This window comes from Mus musculus, chromosome 15, assembly GCF_000001635.26.
Source record: "Mus musculus strain C57BL/6J chromosome 15, GRCm38.p6 C57BL/6J".
NCBI lineage: Eukaryota > Metazoa > Chordata > Mammalia > Rodentia > Muridae > Mus > Mus musculus.
This window is the reverse complement of record NC_000081.6, coordinates 85007104-85022723: the sequence shown is the minus strand read 5'-3', so window position 1 is coordinate 85022723 and position 15620 is coordinate 85007104. Positions and strand designations below refer to the sequence as shown.

Sequence of the window (15620 nt, the reverse complement as noted above, 5' to 3'; positions counted from 1 at the left end):
ATTTTACAGATGGGGAGACGAAGACTCAGGGTTCAGGGCTGAATAACACATTCAGGCAGCTCTCACTACCATAGTTTTGAACACAGTGTCCCCACCTCCTGAGACACAGTATCCAAGCCCTCAGAGTGACGTTACCCACACATCCATCTCCTGCTTCTCCTTTCACTCTGGACATTAACACTTAAGATTTTATTTAGCTTTTTCATGAGGTTGGACCAAGATGTCATGTTTCACATCTGGTCCAGTCAGAGCATAAACACCATCACTGCCAACCACAGGGCCAAGTTGAAAAGTGGCCATGGCTTGGTGCCGGGGCTTGGCTTGTTTCAGTCTTGAAGCTTGCTGGAGAACACCTCTGCTCTGTCTAGGGGTGGGCCCCGGTTCACAGATGAGTAGGAAGGCTCAGAAGTCCCCAGGGTCTTGGGAACAGCCTCCTGGGTGATCTGTGAGTCGTGTGTCATTTCCCCATCAGAACTGCCCATGTCCCTGGCACAGAAAGAGAGAGAGAGAGAGAGAGAGAGAGTCAGGATTAGGGGAGCAGAGCAAACCTGGACTCCTCCAGTTGCCCAGGGCCCTAACTTAGACATTATATTGCCTTCCAGGACATAATCTCAACAAGCCAGTATTTTTGAAGTCCTTGTTATATGCTAGACCTCTGGATAAGAGAAGGGTAACCCTACTTGAACTTATACAGATAGTGTTACATCTTTGAGCTGAAGAATTGGACGCCATTGTTCCAAGTCCTCAAAGTGCCCTGATCATCAGGGGAGACAGATTAAAGTCAAGAATGATCACACAGAGTGGACAAGTCCAAATGGAAGACTTCCTGGAGGAGGAGGCAGAGATACTCTGATCCTGAAAGAGGATCACGGGCAGAGAGAGGCTCATGGGATGAAATAGGAAGACTCTGCCCTGAATATTACTATTGCCTCCATTTTCCATATGGGAAAACTGAGAACCTGGACATCTTGCTAAGGTCACTCCATCAGAGCTAAAGCACGTCTCCTTTGTGGGGTGTTGGGATTAAATCCAGAGCCTCCTGTGTACTGCGCAAGTGTCATACCACTGAGCTACACACCCAGCCTAAGAACTGAGATCTGAATGGGCCCACTGCCCACTAACCGGGATGCACTAGAGTCCTTCCCTCTCCTGGGCCCTTCCCTTGCCAGCTGAAGGACGTGACCCTGAGATACCAAGGCTCTGTCTGCTCTCACCAGCACCATGGCAGGTTGCTCCAGCTCAGAGGACCTGGATGCTAAGCCTTTCCTGGGGAGGGGGTGTGTGTCACCCTGTCTCCAGGCTCCTCCCTTTCTGGCTGTGGAACTCACACAAAGCTGAGGATGATGGCTCCAGCGAAACCCACGAGCAGGAAGAAGGGCAGGGAGCCCAGAATGGACGTGATGACAATCATGCCTCCACTCCGCCGGCCGGGCCACGTGTCGATGGCCGAGTAGGGGATGGCTGCAGAGGACCACACCCCACTTAATCCCAGAAAATGTCCCACCCTGGATCTTTTCCCAGGGACAGGCAAGGTAACCTGCCACCTGCCTTGGCTGCCTGGAATCCAGGGTGACCTAGGAACCCAGGGCAGTAATTGCTCTCCCCAGACTTTGGCCCGGTGGCTCCTCTGCTTCTCATTCTTTACCATAGGCTGAGTCTTTCTGGTGTCTTCCCCTTTTTGCATAAGGTTAGTTACATGTCACTTCTGGTGACATGGATGGCATACATAGTCTGAACAAAATAAAGCTGAGCCAGCACTTCAGAGGGGATGTGGCTCTTCATTATTGTCACCCTTGGGAATGACGGACCAGTCCAACAGTGAGCAAGTGACCTGTGACATTGTCTGTTCTGAGTTCAACTCCACGCTGGTACTCTCAAGTCTAAGCAGTCCCATATGCACTCTGTCCCCAGAGGCCAACCCTTTAGGACCGGGTCCAGGAGTACTGGGCCTGCTGCTGCCATTAGGGTTCCTAGAGTCATCTCACCAAGCTAGCCAGGCGTGGAGATGGAGGTGCCCACTATGTGAGGGATAGAGCCAGCCAGGTTTAGTTAGACCCAGGACTCAGCTCCAAGGAGCTCACCCCCCCAGTACACACTTACGCCGGTTGGTCCAGATGGGATCTGACCATAGTGTCTGGTCCTGCACCAAGCCTGTGGACATGTTGACCAGGACATACTTGAATCTGGAAGAAGATGGAGTAAGGGTGGCTTTCATCTAACCCATGCACCCAGCCACAGGAAACAGGCAGGAGGAGGACCATGGGGAGCACACAGGAAGTCTTCCACGAGACAGCTACTGGGTGAGGTCAGGACAAGAGAAGGATACTGGACTTGACCACATATACCCTGGATCCTTTTCCAGTCTGGTAGCATCTGCTCTGGGAAGCCTTCCTGGTTGGGACTGTTGTTCAGCCTTCCTCTGGGAGCACCTCCTTTTAATTTTATGCCGCTGTAGCACCCCTGCTGAGTGTTAATCCACAGACCCTCCTGGCAGCTGTGGTCCTTGTGGTCACAAAGAGAATTAGAAAACCAGCCCAATAGCTTCCATCACCAGCCCTTGGATCAGGGCTATGTTTTAGGTGTAAGAATCCCCAAACAAGCTAGTCAGAAGAGAAGACCCAGAGAGATAATAAGGTCTGTTGTAGCCCACTTACATCCCAGTTTAGACAGTGGACTGGATAATCTGAGGACCAGTTCATCTACGGCCTGTAGTTTAGTGACCCTTAAAAGTAAAGCCCCTTATGGAGCTGTGGCTATAGTTCAGTGGAAGGGTGCATGTTCAGCATGTGCGAAACCATAGGAGCACATACAGCCTAAACCAGGCAGCACAGGGGGTCAAGCTTAACCTGGGCTATGTGAAAGTCTGTCTCAAAGCAAAAGAGGAGGTGGGGAGGAGAAAGGCAGGGAGGGAAGGAGAGAGGGAGGAAGGAAGGAAAGAGAAAAGGAAGACAGGATGAATTTCAAACTGCTTGCAGAGCAAGGTGCCAAGCTGGCCCTCTCGGGTCTCTGGGTACCTGCTGCAAACCAGGAAGCCCACCCTTCCAGACACCTGATCCCTGAGCTCTGTGAAGTGTGGCTTCCCCCATTTTGTTCCCCATTTTGTCCCTCATCCTCCCACAGCCTCTGACACCCACCTGTACTCAGTGGCCGCTGTCAGGGGTGGGTTGCAGAGGCCCTGGAAGTTGGGGTCCCAAAAACAGGTCCCGTTGTTGCCCACCCTGACTAGGTATGCGTTCAGGATCTCTGAGGCCTGGGTCACATCTCCAACAGCATCCAGGCTGGGCAAGTCACCACAAGGGGTCAGGTCAAAGGCCGCAGCTTTATAGGGGCCTGACCTCCCACCCTGGGTTTGCCGGAAAGTGGTGCTCAGTGGGACGCCAGCGCTGTCCTGTACAGACACATTCCTGGACATGGCTGCAGAGAGGATGCAGGAAGTCAAGACCCTGGCCACTCTAACTCAGCAGCAAGCACTCAGTCACCCATCAAACACCCGAGTCCAGAGCTGTCCAGGTTGGTGGCGGGCACTAGGATGATTGGCGTGTGCTCAGAGGTAACAGTGCAGCTGTCCCAGAAACACCCCACTGTGAGGTACTGGATCCATGTCTCACTCACTGTCTTCTGGTGTCCCTCTAGCTCAACAAACCTCTGCCACTTGTAGCTGTCCTAGATTCTTTTTTTTTTTTTTAAGATTTATTTATTATTATATGTAAGTACACTGTAGCTGTGTTCAGACACCCCAGAAGAGGGCATCAGATCTCATTACCGGTGATTGTGAGCCACCATGTGGTTGCTGGGATTTGAACTCAGGACCTTTAGAAGAGCAGCCAGTGCTCTTAGCCGTTGAGCCATCTCTCCAGCCCGGATTCTTTCCTCTTCGAAATGGGAAGGACTGGGATAATGCTAAGGTGAGTGTGGCTGGACCCATACTGCACATTTTCTCTTTACTTCCTGGGTGACCAAACCACTTGACATCTCTGGCCCCTGGACTTCGGTGAAATAGAAAAATACCTCAGGGTATCCACAGATTGGGCGCATGTAGGCAGTAATAGAGGCCTGCTGACAGGATGGGATGCTGGAGATGTTAATAGGCCATTTATGGGGTGGCTGGTCCCCAAATTCAGGAGCTTACATTATTGTGGTTTGGAAAACAGGGAGCAATCCAGGGAAAAACCCTGAAACAACCCTAGGCTCAAAGGCCTGTGAGATCAGAATGTAGCTGTCCAAACCCCAGAGAGGGGCCCCCACCCCGTCTTCATCCCCTACTCTACCATAATACCCTGCATGCTGCTTGCAGACAGTGGCTCTAAAGTGGGCAAGGCAGCTGGTGCTAGGCTGGTGCTGGGAAACTGGTGTGGCTCCCTCCCACCAGCCTGGTAAAGGGCAGGTCTGGGGCCACAACCACAATGGTGTCAGTGTGTGTGAGAGCAGTGATAAGTGAAGGCATCCTGGACCTTCATAGACATGCAATATCCCACCCCCCACTTTCCCCCTCTTCCCCGTAGACTGTCAAGTGGCGCTTTTGGAGGGAAGCGGGTCCCTTACCTGAGTCGACCATAGCATAGAGGTAAACCTCGTAAGAGCCGCTGAGTGGCTCTGAGCTATCAAACATGCACAGAGGCTTCTCCAAGGCCACGGTGGTGAGGGTAGGGTTGTTGGTGGCAAAGGTCACACTGGCCAGTTGGGGCTGGAGGTTCACAGCTGGGGAAGGCAATGAGGGTAGGAGCTGACCTCTGGGCCCTTGCTGCAGGTCCAGTACTGGGTTTGGTCCTCCCAATGGGTCATCCCATGAACTTTTCTCCTGTTCCCTGTGCCCACCTTGCTGGTCATTCTGGGCAGACACATCCCTACCCCACCTCAGTCAGACAGCTGCTGCCCTCTAGCTGTCTCCATAAGGTCTCTCTGCCTCCACCCCTCACTCTCTTCACTTGAACGGTCTACCCTAACAAGCAAGCCTCATCCGTTTTCCTTTCTCTCAGACCCTTTGTGGCTCCCCCACTGGCTTCCCTCATAGTCTCTGAGGAAAGACAGTGAGGTCCCGAAGTTCACAGCTTTTTCATGTCTACTCTCAGCTTCAACCCCTGCAGGCTTCTCCTCACTATCTGCCCGGGCCATAAGGATCAACAAGCCAATGCCAGGATGGAACATCCCTCCCACTCCAAGAACTTGCCGTTCTACCTCCCCTCAGTTCAGGGGTCACCACAGGACTGGGTGAGTCTGCTCTCTGCAGCCCCTGTGTGGTGTTCCCTAGCAACAACCATCACAGAATTGAGGCCAGCCCAAGGGTGGGCGCTGGGATTCCCATCAGTTTCTATTACTACAGCTGCTAACATCTGTGTCCCTAATGCAGGCGCCTATTCCTGAACCCCCTAAATGAGATTCCTAGTGCCACTCAGTGTCTCCACTCCCCTCAGGCCTCCCTGGACACGCCCTGGAGGTCTTCTCCCCGGCTTACTCCAGCCACACCGCAGGCATCCGAGAGCCAGCAGGGCCCAGAGCAGGAGCATCGCCCGAGATGAGCCTTCGCGATGCACTCTGCCTGAGAACGCGCACCTGCTCCCTGCAGCTCCGCTCACCTGTCACCAGCAAGGGCATGCCCCGCCCCTCTCAAACGGACCAATCCGAAGCCTCCCCTTGAGATATTTGCATACAGTCCGGTCCTGGGCTCCTCCCGCCCAGAGCAACTAAAGCTCTGATCCTTCTCTTGGTCTTCTGCAAAGCTCCTAAGGTGTGCAGAAACTAAGCTGAGGTTTTCACAGTGTTGTCAGAGATAACGCAATCTCTGGAACCTCAATTTCTATACTGCAAAGTAGAGATGCTAATCCCATAAGCATCTTTGGGACCTCAACTTCTATACCGCAAAGACGCTAATTCTCATAAGCATGAGCCCATACTATGTGCCAGATACTGATAAAATTAACAGTCATGGAAAAATGAAGTCCTGGATAGTGACTCTTTCTGTTCACAGGCCGTACAAGACAGAGGCCCAAGGAGGTAAGGAAGGGGCAGGAACCTCCTCCTGAGAGGCAACGGGCAATAGTGATGCTGGGCTGGAGTGCAGCTCAGTGGTAGATGCTTGCTTGGTCCAAGTAAGACCCTGGGTTCCCTCAGCAAAACCAAGGGGGAGGGGCGGAAGAGAAGAAAACCTGCTCCTTTGTGCTGTACCTCTTCAGTTGAGGGCTCCTTCAAGATGAAACTGAACAATACCCAGCCACTGCTCTTTGACATGGATCTCGAATGCAAACATCACTGGTCCTATGAGAAACACACAGACCTAGAAATAGGGATGATGCCCTGGGTATGCTCTGGGTGAAGAGTGGAAGGGTTGTGGGCCCCCAATCAGTGGTGGGAACAACAAACAAGGTTTTCCCATGAAACAAAGTGTCTTGACCCACAGCAGAACACCCTGCTGTTGAGTAAGGGGCATTCCTGTTATGACCAACGCGAATGGGGGAAGGGAATTGTGTGTTCACAGATACTTTGTGGAAAGATGTCAATCTGAATGTTCACGACTTGATTACTGAGAGAGAGAGAGAGAGAGAGGGAGAGAGGGAGAGAGAGAGGGAGGCTATTTTTAGATTGACAGATACTACGGTGCTTCTGCTACTGGGGACCAAAAGAGCTAGCAAAACTGTGCCAACTTTTGATCTCGCTCAAGAAGATGGTGCCTGTGAACATGCTGTCAGGAAGCCCTTAAATGCACCCAAGACTCCATGTCTTGTCACTCCATGTGTCCTGCAACACAAACGCCGCCAACGTATTTCGCCGAAGAAACGACAGGCTAAAGAAAACAAGGGGGAGGCTGCAGACTGCAGAATATGCCAAGAGAACGAAGGAAGCCAAAGGAAAAAAAATGCCAGGAACAGATCGCCAAAAGATGTAGGCTGTCCTCGCTGAGAGCATCTGCTTCTAAGTCTCAGCCCAGTCAAATGTACATCTTTATCAGTAACAGATAAATGATCAGACCATGAGAAAAGAAATGGAAAGGAAAATGATGGGGGTCCTCATCCAAATTAGCCAGTTCCCTCCAATGTCAGGAATCTGTGCGCATCTCCAAATGCATCTGAAATCAATTTTACGTGTAAAACATAGGGATGAACAAACATGGGCAGGGGACCAGTAAATCAGTAAAGTGGGGAATGGATACTATGATCATCTATGTAAAAACTGGATCTGGGTGAATTTGCAACCAGCTGTCTCAGGCTCTTCTCAGAGAAGACCCTAAGAACCCTAAGTCCTGAGATAGAGCCCAGGATTTTCCAGGGAAGTTGTTGGTAGTGGGAGCCGGAGGGCAAGCCTGTGGTATCCAAGCACTGAAGATGCGCTCACTAGAGAATGAGGAAGATTTGGAATGCAGAGAGAACTCTAGGGAGCAGAACAGGACAAGAAAGATGCACTTGCCTTGTAAGCACAGGACCTGAGTTCAAATCCCCAGCACCCATGTGAAAAGCCAGGCACAGTGGCACACCTAGAATCCCAGGGCTGGGAAGGTGGGGACAGAAGGATCCCTAGGATTTTCTGACTGTCTCAAAAAATATGGTAAAAGAGAAGACACTTGTGGTGACCTCTTGCATGCACATGCAAACACACATGTATATGCTTAAAACACACACACACACACACACACACACACACACACACACACACACACAAACAAACAAATAAATAAATAAATAAATAAGCAAAATGATTTTATTTTATTTTTATTTTTTTTGACCACTTAAAGAGCCTTGCTTTACCACTCCTACCCTCCAACACTCACCTCTGCAGAGAACAAAGTTCAAATGCTTACATTCTGAAACCCACTTCCTGGCAAAGATCCCCCTGGCCCCTTGGAGAGGGGTTAATTCCAGCCTGGGAAGGGCAAGGCAGGAGGAGCTAGGCTTTTTGCAATCAATGAAAGAATGCTGAACATATGTCAAAGTAGCCAGTCTAGACCGGCTGGAAGAGGTAGGTGCCCATCGCCTGATCTGGGGAACTTTGAGCACAAAATAAACAAAGGCGGTAAATATTTTACATTTAGCCTGTTTGATAAAATACAAGTCTGTGAGTCAATACTGAGTCTGTACAGAGATGTAGAGATACTGGCTTAATGCAGTGACCTAGCTGTCAGACAGACAGATGGACAGACAGAAAGACAGACAGACAGACTGCGCCTGCCCGCAGAGTTTAACCTAGGGTCTATTTGGCAGGAAACAAACAGACAGATCCAAACCGGGGTTGGGAGTGGGAGTCCTGTCTGCCAAACAACAGACCACGCTGCTTCGAAAGTATCTGTGTCCCCAAAAAACAAAGGACAAAGCAAGACAGGCTGAGAGCCAAGGCTGAGGAAGACTGGGGGCACGTAGCCCCTCCACGCACAGTAAACTTCTGGTTTACTCATCTAAAAACAAGCAGCCGGACCAGGCATCGTGGCACACGCCTGTAGTTCCAGCACGTGGAAGGAGAAAATCAGGAGAAGCTCAAGTTGAAGGCCAGCCTGAGCTGCCTGAGTTTCCAAAGGCTGGGGATGGTAGCTCAGTGGTAGAGCACCTGCCTAGCATGCACTAGGCCTTGTTTCTGTCTCTGGTACCACAGGGATGCACACACAGATGTGCACACAGAGCAATGCATAGTGTACGCTATTATAACCACTGTAACAAGAAAAATTATCAGCATGTGATGCATATTAGAGAGCAATAGTGCATAGAACTTAAATTTCTAGGCTGGTGCAATGGCTCAAGCAGTGGGGAAAGGTGCTTGCTTCAAAGCCTGATAACTCAGAGTCTGATTCCTGGGATCCACATGATGGTAAAACCAGCCTGTGAAACGGGCCTGCCGTGGATAGGTGTGTTTGGTTTGGTTTGGTTTGGTTTTTCCAGACAGGGTTTTTCTCTGTGTTGTCCTGGCTGTCCTAGAACTTGCTTTATAGACAGGCTGGCCTCAAACTCAAAATCCTCTTGCCTCTGCCTCCCAAGTGCTAGAATTAAAGGTATGTGCTATCCTTGCTTGGCCAGATACAGAGATTCTAAATTGAGGCTTGAGTCCTTCACTTTTGACTGTAGGGCTATTAGAACTATGAACCCCAAGAAACTGGAATCCTCTACCACCCCAACCCCTGGGAATCTCATGCTGACAGAAGACAAAGCCTACAGCCTGGGCTGACCAGAGGCGACACTTCTCCCCAGGACAGAAGTTCCTAGCTTGTCAGCCTACCTTATAGAAGTGACAGCAACAGATCAATGGTGTGTGGGACCTTGACCCAGACTACTTATATCTGCATAGCATTAGCCTTTACTTAAACACTAACCTTATTTTAAGACCCCTAAGATGAACCTGGGGCCACTGAATCTGTGTCCTGTTACCCACTGCAGTCATGTTTGATAAATATCAGAGTTTTTTGCCTTAATATGAATTTGGTAGCTTTAAATGCCTTATGAATGGCAGGAGCTTGAATCTGACTTGTTGGGGGCACAGCCTGTGTCCCCAAATCTGGTAATGGTAAAAGGGGAGAGCTGCTTCCCACAACACTGTGGCACCTATAGACCTCTCACTCCCAATAATAAGTGTGAAGGTCTCACTAAGTAGCTCTCACTAGCCTGGAACTAACCAGGCTGCCCTGGAACTCAGAGGAATCCACCTGCTTCTGCCTCCTGAGTTGCTGGGATTAAAGGCACCAGTGACGAGTTTTCTTTATTCTTTTAAAGATGTTCCATGTTTTATAGTGCTGGTGTGGTTATGTGAAAGGGACAAGGGTGAAGTGTCCTGAGTCAGATCAGATGGCAGGAAGGATAAAGAAAGTGTAGCATTATGTCAACAGTTGTAAATGGAGAAGACTTTGCACACTGCTGTTCTTAGCAGCATTCCTGCAGGCTTGGCATTTTCAATGTCAAAGTGTTGTGGGGGAAGGGCTGGGTGTGTAGCAGAGTGCTTGCCTGGCATGCCTGAGACTCTGGGCTTACTCCAAGCAATAAAAAGGGGGGGCGGGAGGGAAGTTTGGGGGAATGTTCTGTGCTCTTCCTTCTCTGGGGGCTCAGTTCCCCTCTGTGAATGGGGTGGGGTTAGTTAGACACTCCTCGGTTCTGACTTACAGGGTAGACAGTTTACCCTAGATACCTAGAAAGTACCCAGCGACAGGCACTTCGGAGCAGGGGTGGGGGTTTCTACAGAAGTTTTTAGGGGCTGATATTTCTGGCTTGGTGGTTGTTTGTGCACCTGGGCTCTTCCGGGATCCTCAGGGGTTGATCTCACTGGAGCGAGAGACCGCGCCTGCAATCCCCTGAATTCTCCAGGCCCCGCTGTTTCCTATGAGAAAAACAAACAGAACATCTTCTCAACAGCCCCTTTCGCCCAAATAAGGAGCGAGCGTTGGGGGACAATGTTTAAATAATAATCCACAAAGATCCAAGCATGCTCAGCAAAATAAATAAAGCAAACAGTCCTCGGGTCTGAAATCAGGGCTCCTCTTCAAAGCCGGTGCTTGGCTGGGAGATTCAGGGGAATGTTGTCAGCAAGTTCACTTGGGGGTTACTGGTGCTGGTCTCAGCGGAGGAACTGATGGAAAGAGAATCCCTAGCCAAGTGCCACTCCATGCCAGAGAGCCACAAAAGACAGAAAGAACCAGCCTCGATAACCCCCATGACCCTGTCGTAGCCACGCCCCCACGTAAACGCTTCAAACGCTTCAGGGTTGGTCTCTGACCCTGGGGACATGGAGACTGTGGGATTCTGCTACTCTTAAGACAATGAAAAGACACTGTGGGAAACAGGGATCCCCACTCCACATTAAGTGTGCTGGAGGCTCAGAGTGGGGAAATCAAAAAGGCAGAAACATCTGTGGGGCCCATTTGGAGGAAAACTGGTATTTATATTCCTAATATGTTTCGCTTTCCGCTTGAATTCCTCACTGGCTGTTTTCCAGGGAGGTACAATCTTTCCAGTCTCTAACAATTTCCCCAGAGGCCCCATCCTATCGGTTCAGGACACAAAGCCTAAGGTGATACATAAGTTGGAACTCAAATTCCCTTTTTCTTTTTTTTTTTTTTTTTTTTTTTTTTTTTCGAGACAGGGTTTCTCTTTATAGCTCTGGCTGTCCTGGAGCTCACTTTGTAGACCAGGCTGGCCTCGAACTCAGAAATCCGCCTGCCTCTGCCTCCCAAGTGCTGGGATTAAAGGCATGCGCCACCAGGCCCGGCTGTCCCTTTTTCTTGTTCCGGGCTCAGCGACAGAGCCCACTGTCTTTGGCTTTGAATGTTAAGATAAACAGAGAGCATCTATACAAGTAGGAGCCAGCTGTGGAAGACACAGGCCTAGTGCCTCCTGCACGTCCTGATTCTCTGCTGAGCTCTAACTGCACTTCATGTGGGGAATAGACCATAATGGTTTGTTTCTTACAACCCAAGGGAGGAAACTCAAAGTCCAGGTTTCCGACGGTTACGAAGGTTACGGATCTTGCTGTGAGTGACTACACGTGGTTCGAAACAATCTCATCTCTCCCTTGGGGCTCAACCTTTCAAAAATACACCGACAAACTCTCTGACAGCACAGCACTTAAAAACATGCATGGCTCGGGCTGAAGAGATGGCTCAGACGTTAAGAGCACTGGCTGCTCTTCCGGAGGACCTGGGTTCAACTCCCCGCACTCACATATAACTTCAGTTCCAGGGAATCTGACTCCTTCACACAGACACACATACATACAAAACACCAATGCACATGAAATAAAAATAAACTAAAAAGCAAAAGATGAAAAACATGTATGGCTCTTGCAGAGGACCCAAGTTCAGTTGTCACCCATGATAGAATCGGTATCACCGTTCCAAGCAGCTCCTATAGGGAGAACTATCTTGCCAGCAGTGGGTCTTTCAGATCCAAGAGCAAGAGGAACCCCTCCAAAGCAGATACAGGGGCTTGTGACAGTGTTCCCCCCTGTCCTGTGGAGTACATAAGCTTATTAGTACCAGATGAGTGAATATGTAGGGTTTTTGTTGTTGTTGTTGTTTTGTTTTCCAAGACAGGGTTTCTCTGTGTAGCCCTGGCTGTCCTGGAACTCACTCTGTAGACCAGGCTGGTCTTGAACTCAGAAATCTACCTGCCTCTGCCTCCCAAGTCCTGGGATTAAAGGCGTGTGCCACCACACCCGGTTTAGGAAGAAACTCTTTACTGGAGGTGATGTCACACACCTTTAATCCCAGCACTCAGGAACCAGAGGCAGGTAGATCTCCGAGGCTAACCTGAGCTACAGAGTGAGTTTTAGGACAACCAGGACTACCCTGAGAAACTTTGTCTCAAAAAAACAACAACATAATAACAAAGAAACAAAAAAGGGAAGATCTATGCGAGTGTCAAGTTCATCTCAGGTCACACCAGACACCAGTGCAGGCTGGCCCTGGAGCAGAAGCAAGTAGCATAGAGTTTGTAAGTGTATTTTGAGACCTCTGCCAACAGGTCGCCATTGATGGGTTAGATATGAGGTTCCAATAAGGGGAAATTAGGATCCAGATCTGACTGGAGGAGTCAAAGGGTGGCATTGGAATCTGCCAACTGACATAGGACTGGGGTGAGCCCAGATCGGGGGTGGGAATTGAACACCTACAGTTCCCTTTTGTACCATAGAGGACCTGGATTCCAGGGGTGGGGGTCAGATGTCAGTGATCTTCTGCTCATGCCTGTGTCTAGCGGATCAGGAGCCGATTCTCAAACCAGGGGCAGTCCCTGAAGGCAACTTTTCCCGAGCAACGGCCACAGGTAGATGTGCTAAATGACAGCTTGATGTTAAGTATCCTTTATGTGCCAGTTGTGCCTGCTGCCCCATCCCACGCTAGACATGGAGAATGGAGAGATGTCAGAGTCACCAGGGCTCTTAAGAAGCCTACGTGACAAACCAGAAGGGTGTGTGGGTGGGGGTTGGCAGGCTCAACCAGTGCGTGGTAGGAAGGTCAGCTTTTCTAGGTTAGCAGGGCAAAACTGGTTTGCCATTGGCTGGAATGAAGCCTGCATCAGACACCAGTCTGTCTGTCTGTCTGTCGTTATCTGAGAGGTCTAGAAGCCTAAGGGCCTGAAGCCCTTTCCTGACATTCTCGTCTCCCCTATCCGCCAGTTATCTCATCACCAGGGCCCCGCAGGCCCCTTTATCCTGGACCAACCCTAGTGGGTCAGAGCCAAAAGAATGAATGAACTGATTCTCAGAGAGTATGAGCTCAGAGACAGTGGCAGCATCCTCCAGGCCTGCACAGGTTCAAGGCAGATATGGTCCCAGCAAGCCGTGAAATGGGAAACAGACCCAGGGTCTCACCCCTAACCAAGAAGCTATGTGTAATGGATAACACCTGACAAAAGAACCATTACTTTTCCTCAATGGAGTATCACCAGGTCTATTAACCACACTTCAGGGTAGGCCAGGAGTAGGTGGCTAATTACTATCATAAAATGAACTCAGTGGTATTTATGTAGACGATTTATGTCATTTTTCTCTGTCTGGGATTTTTTTTTTTGTCTTATTGGTCTTTTGCTTGTATATTTTAGTTTCTATTTTTGTGGGGGTTTTTTTTTCTTTTCCTGTTGTATTTTGCTCAAGATATTTTCCCCCAAATTAATTGAGAACCATGATGTTGAGACCTCAAAACAGGGCGACTGAGCACAGAGGGACAGGGAGGAAAGGACTGCAACTTGCTCCCAGGGACTGGAGAAAATTAAAAAATAAAAAGAAAATAAAAAAGAAGGTTGGAATCCGTCAGTCTTCTGTGCCAGTCATCCTCGCCTTTGCCCTCCTCTCCTTGCTCCCCTTCATCCTCATCTTCTTCACCTTCATCCTCATCTCCTTCTTCATCAATATCTTCCAACCCCTCCTCCTCTTCGTCGTCGTCATCATCATCTTCTGCCTCTCCTTCTTCATCATCCATGTCGGGAACCAGATAGTAGTACTGCACGGGATTTGGCCAGATGTCATCTTTGATGACCTCTCCTAGCTCGTCAGCACCTGCGTCAGGGTGGTCAGTAAACCAGGTAAAGAAGCTCTCAGGCTCTCCGTGCTGCCTCTTCCTGCTGGCCTTATTCTGCATTTGACTTGAGCGTTTTGTCAAATCCTTTCCAGATTTCTATTTGATTTCGGTGGACTTTGAAGACGGGTCACCACTCTCACTCAGATGAAATTCTTTGGAGAGAACTTTATTTTCAAAGTAAGGATTTTCATCAAAATAAAAATCTATTCTGTTACCTGGTTTAATGTCTTCAAATTCTGTCACTTCAGCTCTGGTCATTAATGCAGCGCCTCCTCGTCCTCCTCCCCAGGCAGTGCAGATACTTGTGGATGGTTGACAAATGTTGTTACCCAAAAATTTGGGATTTTGGCGATCAATTCTGACCTCTTCTGAAAAATGGTTGGTGGAATTTGTAATATTTTTGTTCTACTTTCAAATTTTCCTCACTGGCTTGTTCATTGAGTCTGTCTATTTCATTTTGTACTTCATCAGTATGTTCAATTGCTTCTTGCTGTTCTTTTTTTCCCTTCGGCAGGCCGGGAGAGGCCCACTTGCCCTCCAGCTTCGGGGCAGCAGCCGGTCTGGGTTTCTTGGGCTGAGGCAGGATCGCAGATTGCCTCTTTGGGGCCATGGCGCGAGGGAGGTGACCGGGAGACAGAGCCCAGAGCCCTGATGTTCACAGCAGGAAGAAACTCACAGGAATTCTATTTTTGTGGTTTTGTGGAGAGGTTTTGTATGTGTTTCTTGTTTGAGTTTCTTATTTATCTATTTATTTCATTGGTTGGTTGGTTTTGTTTTTTTTTCAAGACAGGGTTTCTCTGTGTATTTCTGGCTTTCCTGAAACTCACTCTGTAGACCAGAGAGGCCTTGAGCTCACAGAGATTTGCCTGCCTTGGCTTCCCAAGGACTGGGATTAAAGGCATTAATGGTGGCATGCACCACCATTGCCAGACTTGTTTTTTAATGAGAAAGAGGATATAGAGTTGGGTGGGTGGGATGTGGAGAGGATGGGGGGGGGGGGGAGTGTGATCAGAATAGATTGTATGAAAACATTTTTCAATATTATACACACACACGCATACCCCACACAAACTATAGTTTGATTTAAAAAAAAAAAAAAAGGAATTATTGCAGGTTCTGGAAGAAGCTCTCAGTAACCCCGAGGAGGCAATCTGACTCGAATGATGCTCCCCCTGGCTGCACTGGGCTAAATGCCACATTGACCTCTCCTCAACTCTTGAGAGCCTTGCACCTGGCCCTAGGCTTCGGCTTGCTTCTGTGTGTTGTTGTAAACCCCTAGGCTGTTTTAGAGGCTTCTAGGTGCAGCAGAAAGTGAAGATGGGTGGGGTGTCCCATACTAGGCACCATCTGGGGGCACTTCCTGGCTGGCTACAAGGGGCTTCCAGAAACCTCTAGATGCAATGACCCCATGGTGGTTTGAAGGGGAAACAGAGGCCTAGAGACGTTATCCATCCAGCTTGTAGGGCTTCTGCAGGGTGGGCTCACAACAAGTTTTCTTGTGTTTTCACTACCCTGGTTAACCTCAGACCCTCTAGACAAGCTCCTCAGCTCAGGTGCAGGGCAGCAGGTCTGACTAGATCCTTTCTGATGCTGCCCTGAGGAGACACTTCCTGCTGTCAGAACACTCGCAGCTGTAGAATTAATT

The 15620-nt window shown here is 49.4% G+C and overlaps 1 protein-coding gene, 1 long non-coding RNA gene and 1 pseudogene across 2 annotated transcripts; 1 reads left to right on the top strand and 2 right to left on the bottom strand.

Annotated features, from left to right (window-relative positions):
• Positions 1-163: 163 nt before the first annotated feature.
• Upk3a (uroplakin 3A) lies at positions 164-5583 on the bottom strand. The gene is made up of 6 exons (NM_023478.2): positions 5453-5583; positions 4543-4698; positions 3135-3414; positions 2101-2183; positions 1329-1461; positions 164-486 (listed from the first exon to the last, which is right to left on the bottom strand). Exons 1-6 carry the CDS (start codon positions 5502-5504, stop codon positions 327-329), a joined length of 864 nt encoding a protein of 287 aa, NP_075967.2. The 5' UTR covers positions 5505-5583; the 3' UTR covers positions 164-326.
• Positions 3788-5580, top strand: Gm52194. The gene is made up of 3 exons (XR_003951558.1): positions 3788-3905; positions 5070-5208; positions 5412-5580. It is a non-coding gene; the product is annotated as a predicted gene, 52194 (long non-coding RNA).
• On the bottom strand, positions 13724-14585 carry Gm6847 (predicted gene 6847; annotated as a pseudogene).

What these genes read in the sequence shown, in the direction of transcription:
- Upk3a (NM_023478.2), bottom strand. Translation starts at nt 5,504, where the DNA reads ATGCTCCTGCTCTGGGCCCTGCTGGCTCTCGGATGCCTGCGGTGTGGC. An exon ending in ATGCCTGCGGTGTGGCTGGA is followed by an intron (nt 4,699 to 5,452) that starts GTAAGCCGGGGA and finishes TGCCTTCCCCAG; the next exon opens with CTGTGAACCTCCAGCCCCAA. An exon ending in CTATGCTATGGTCGACTCAG is followed by an intron (nt 3,415 to 4,542) that starts GTAAGGGACCCG and finishes TCCTCTCTGCAG; the next exon opens with CCATGTCCAGGAATGTGTCT.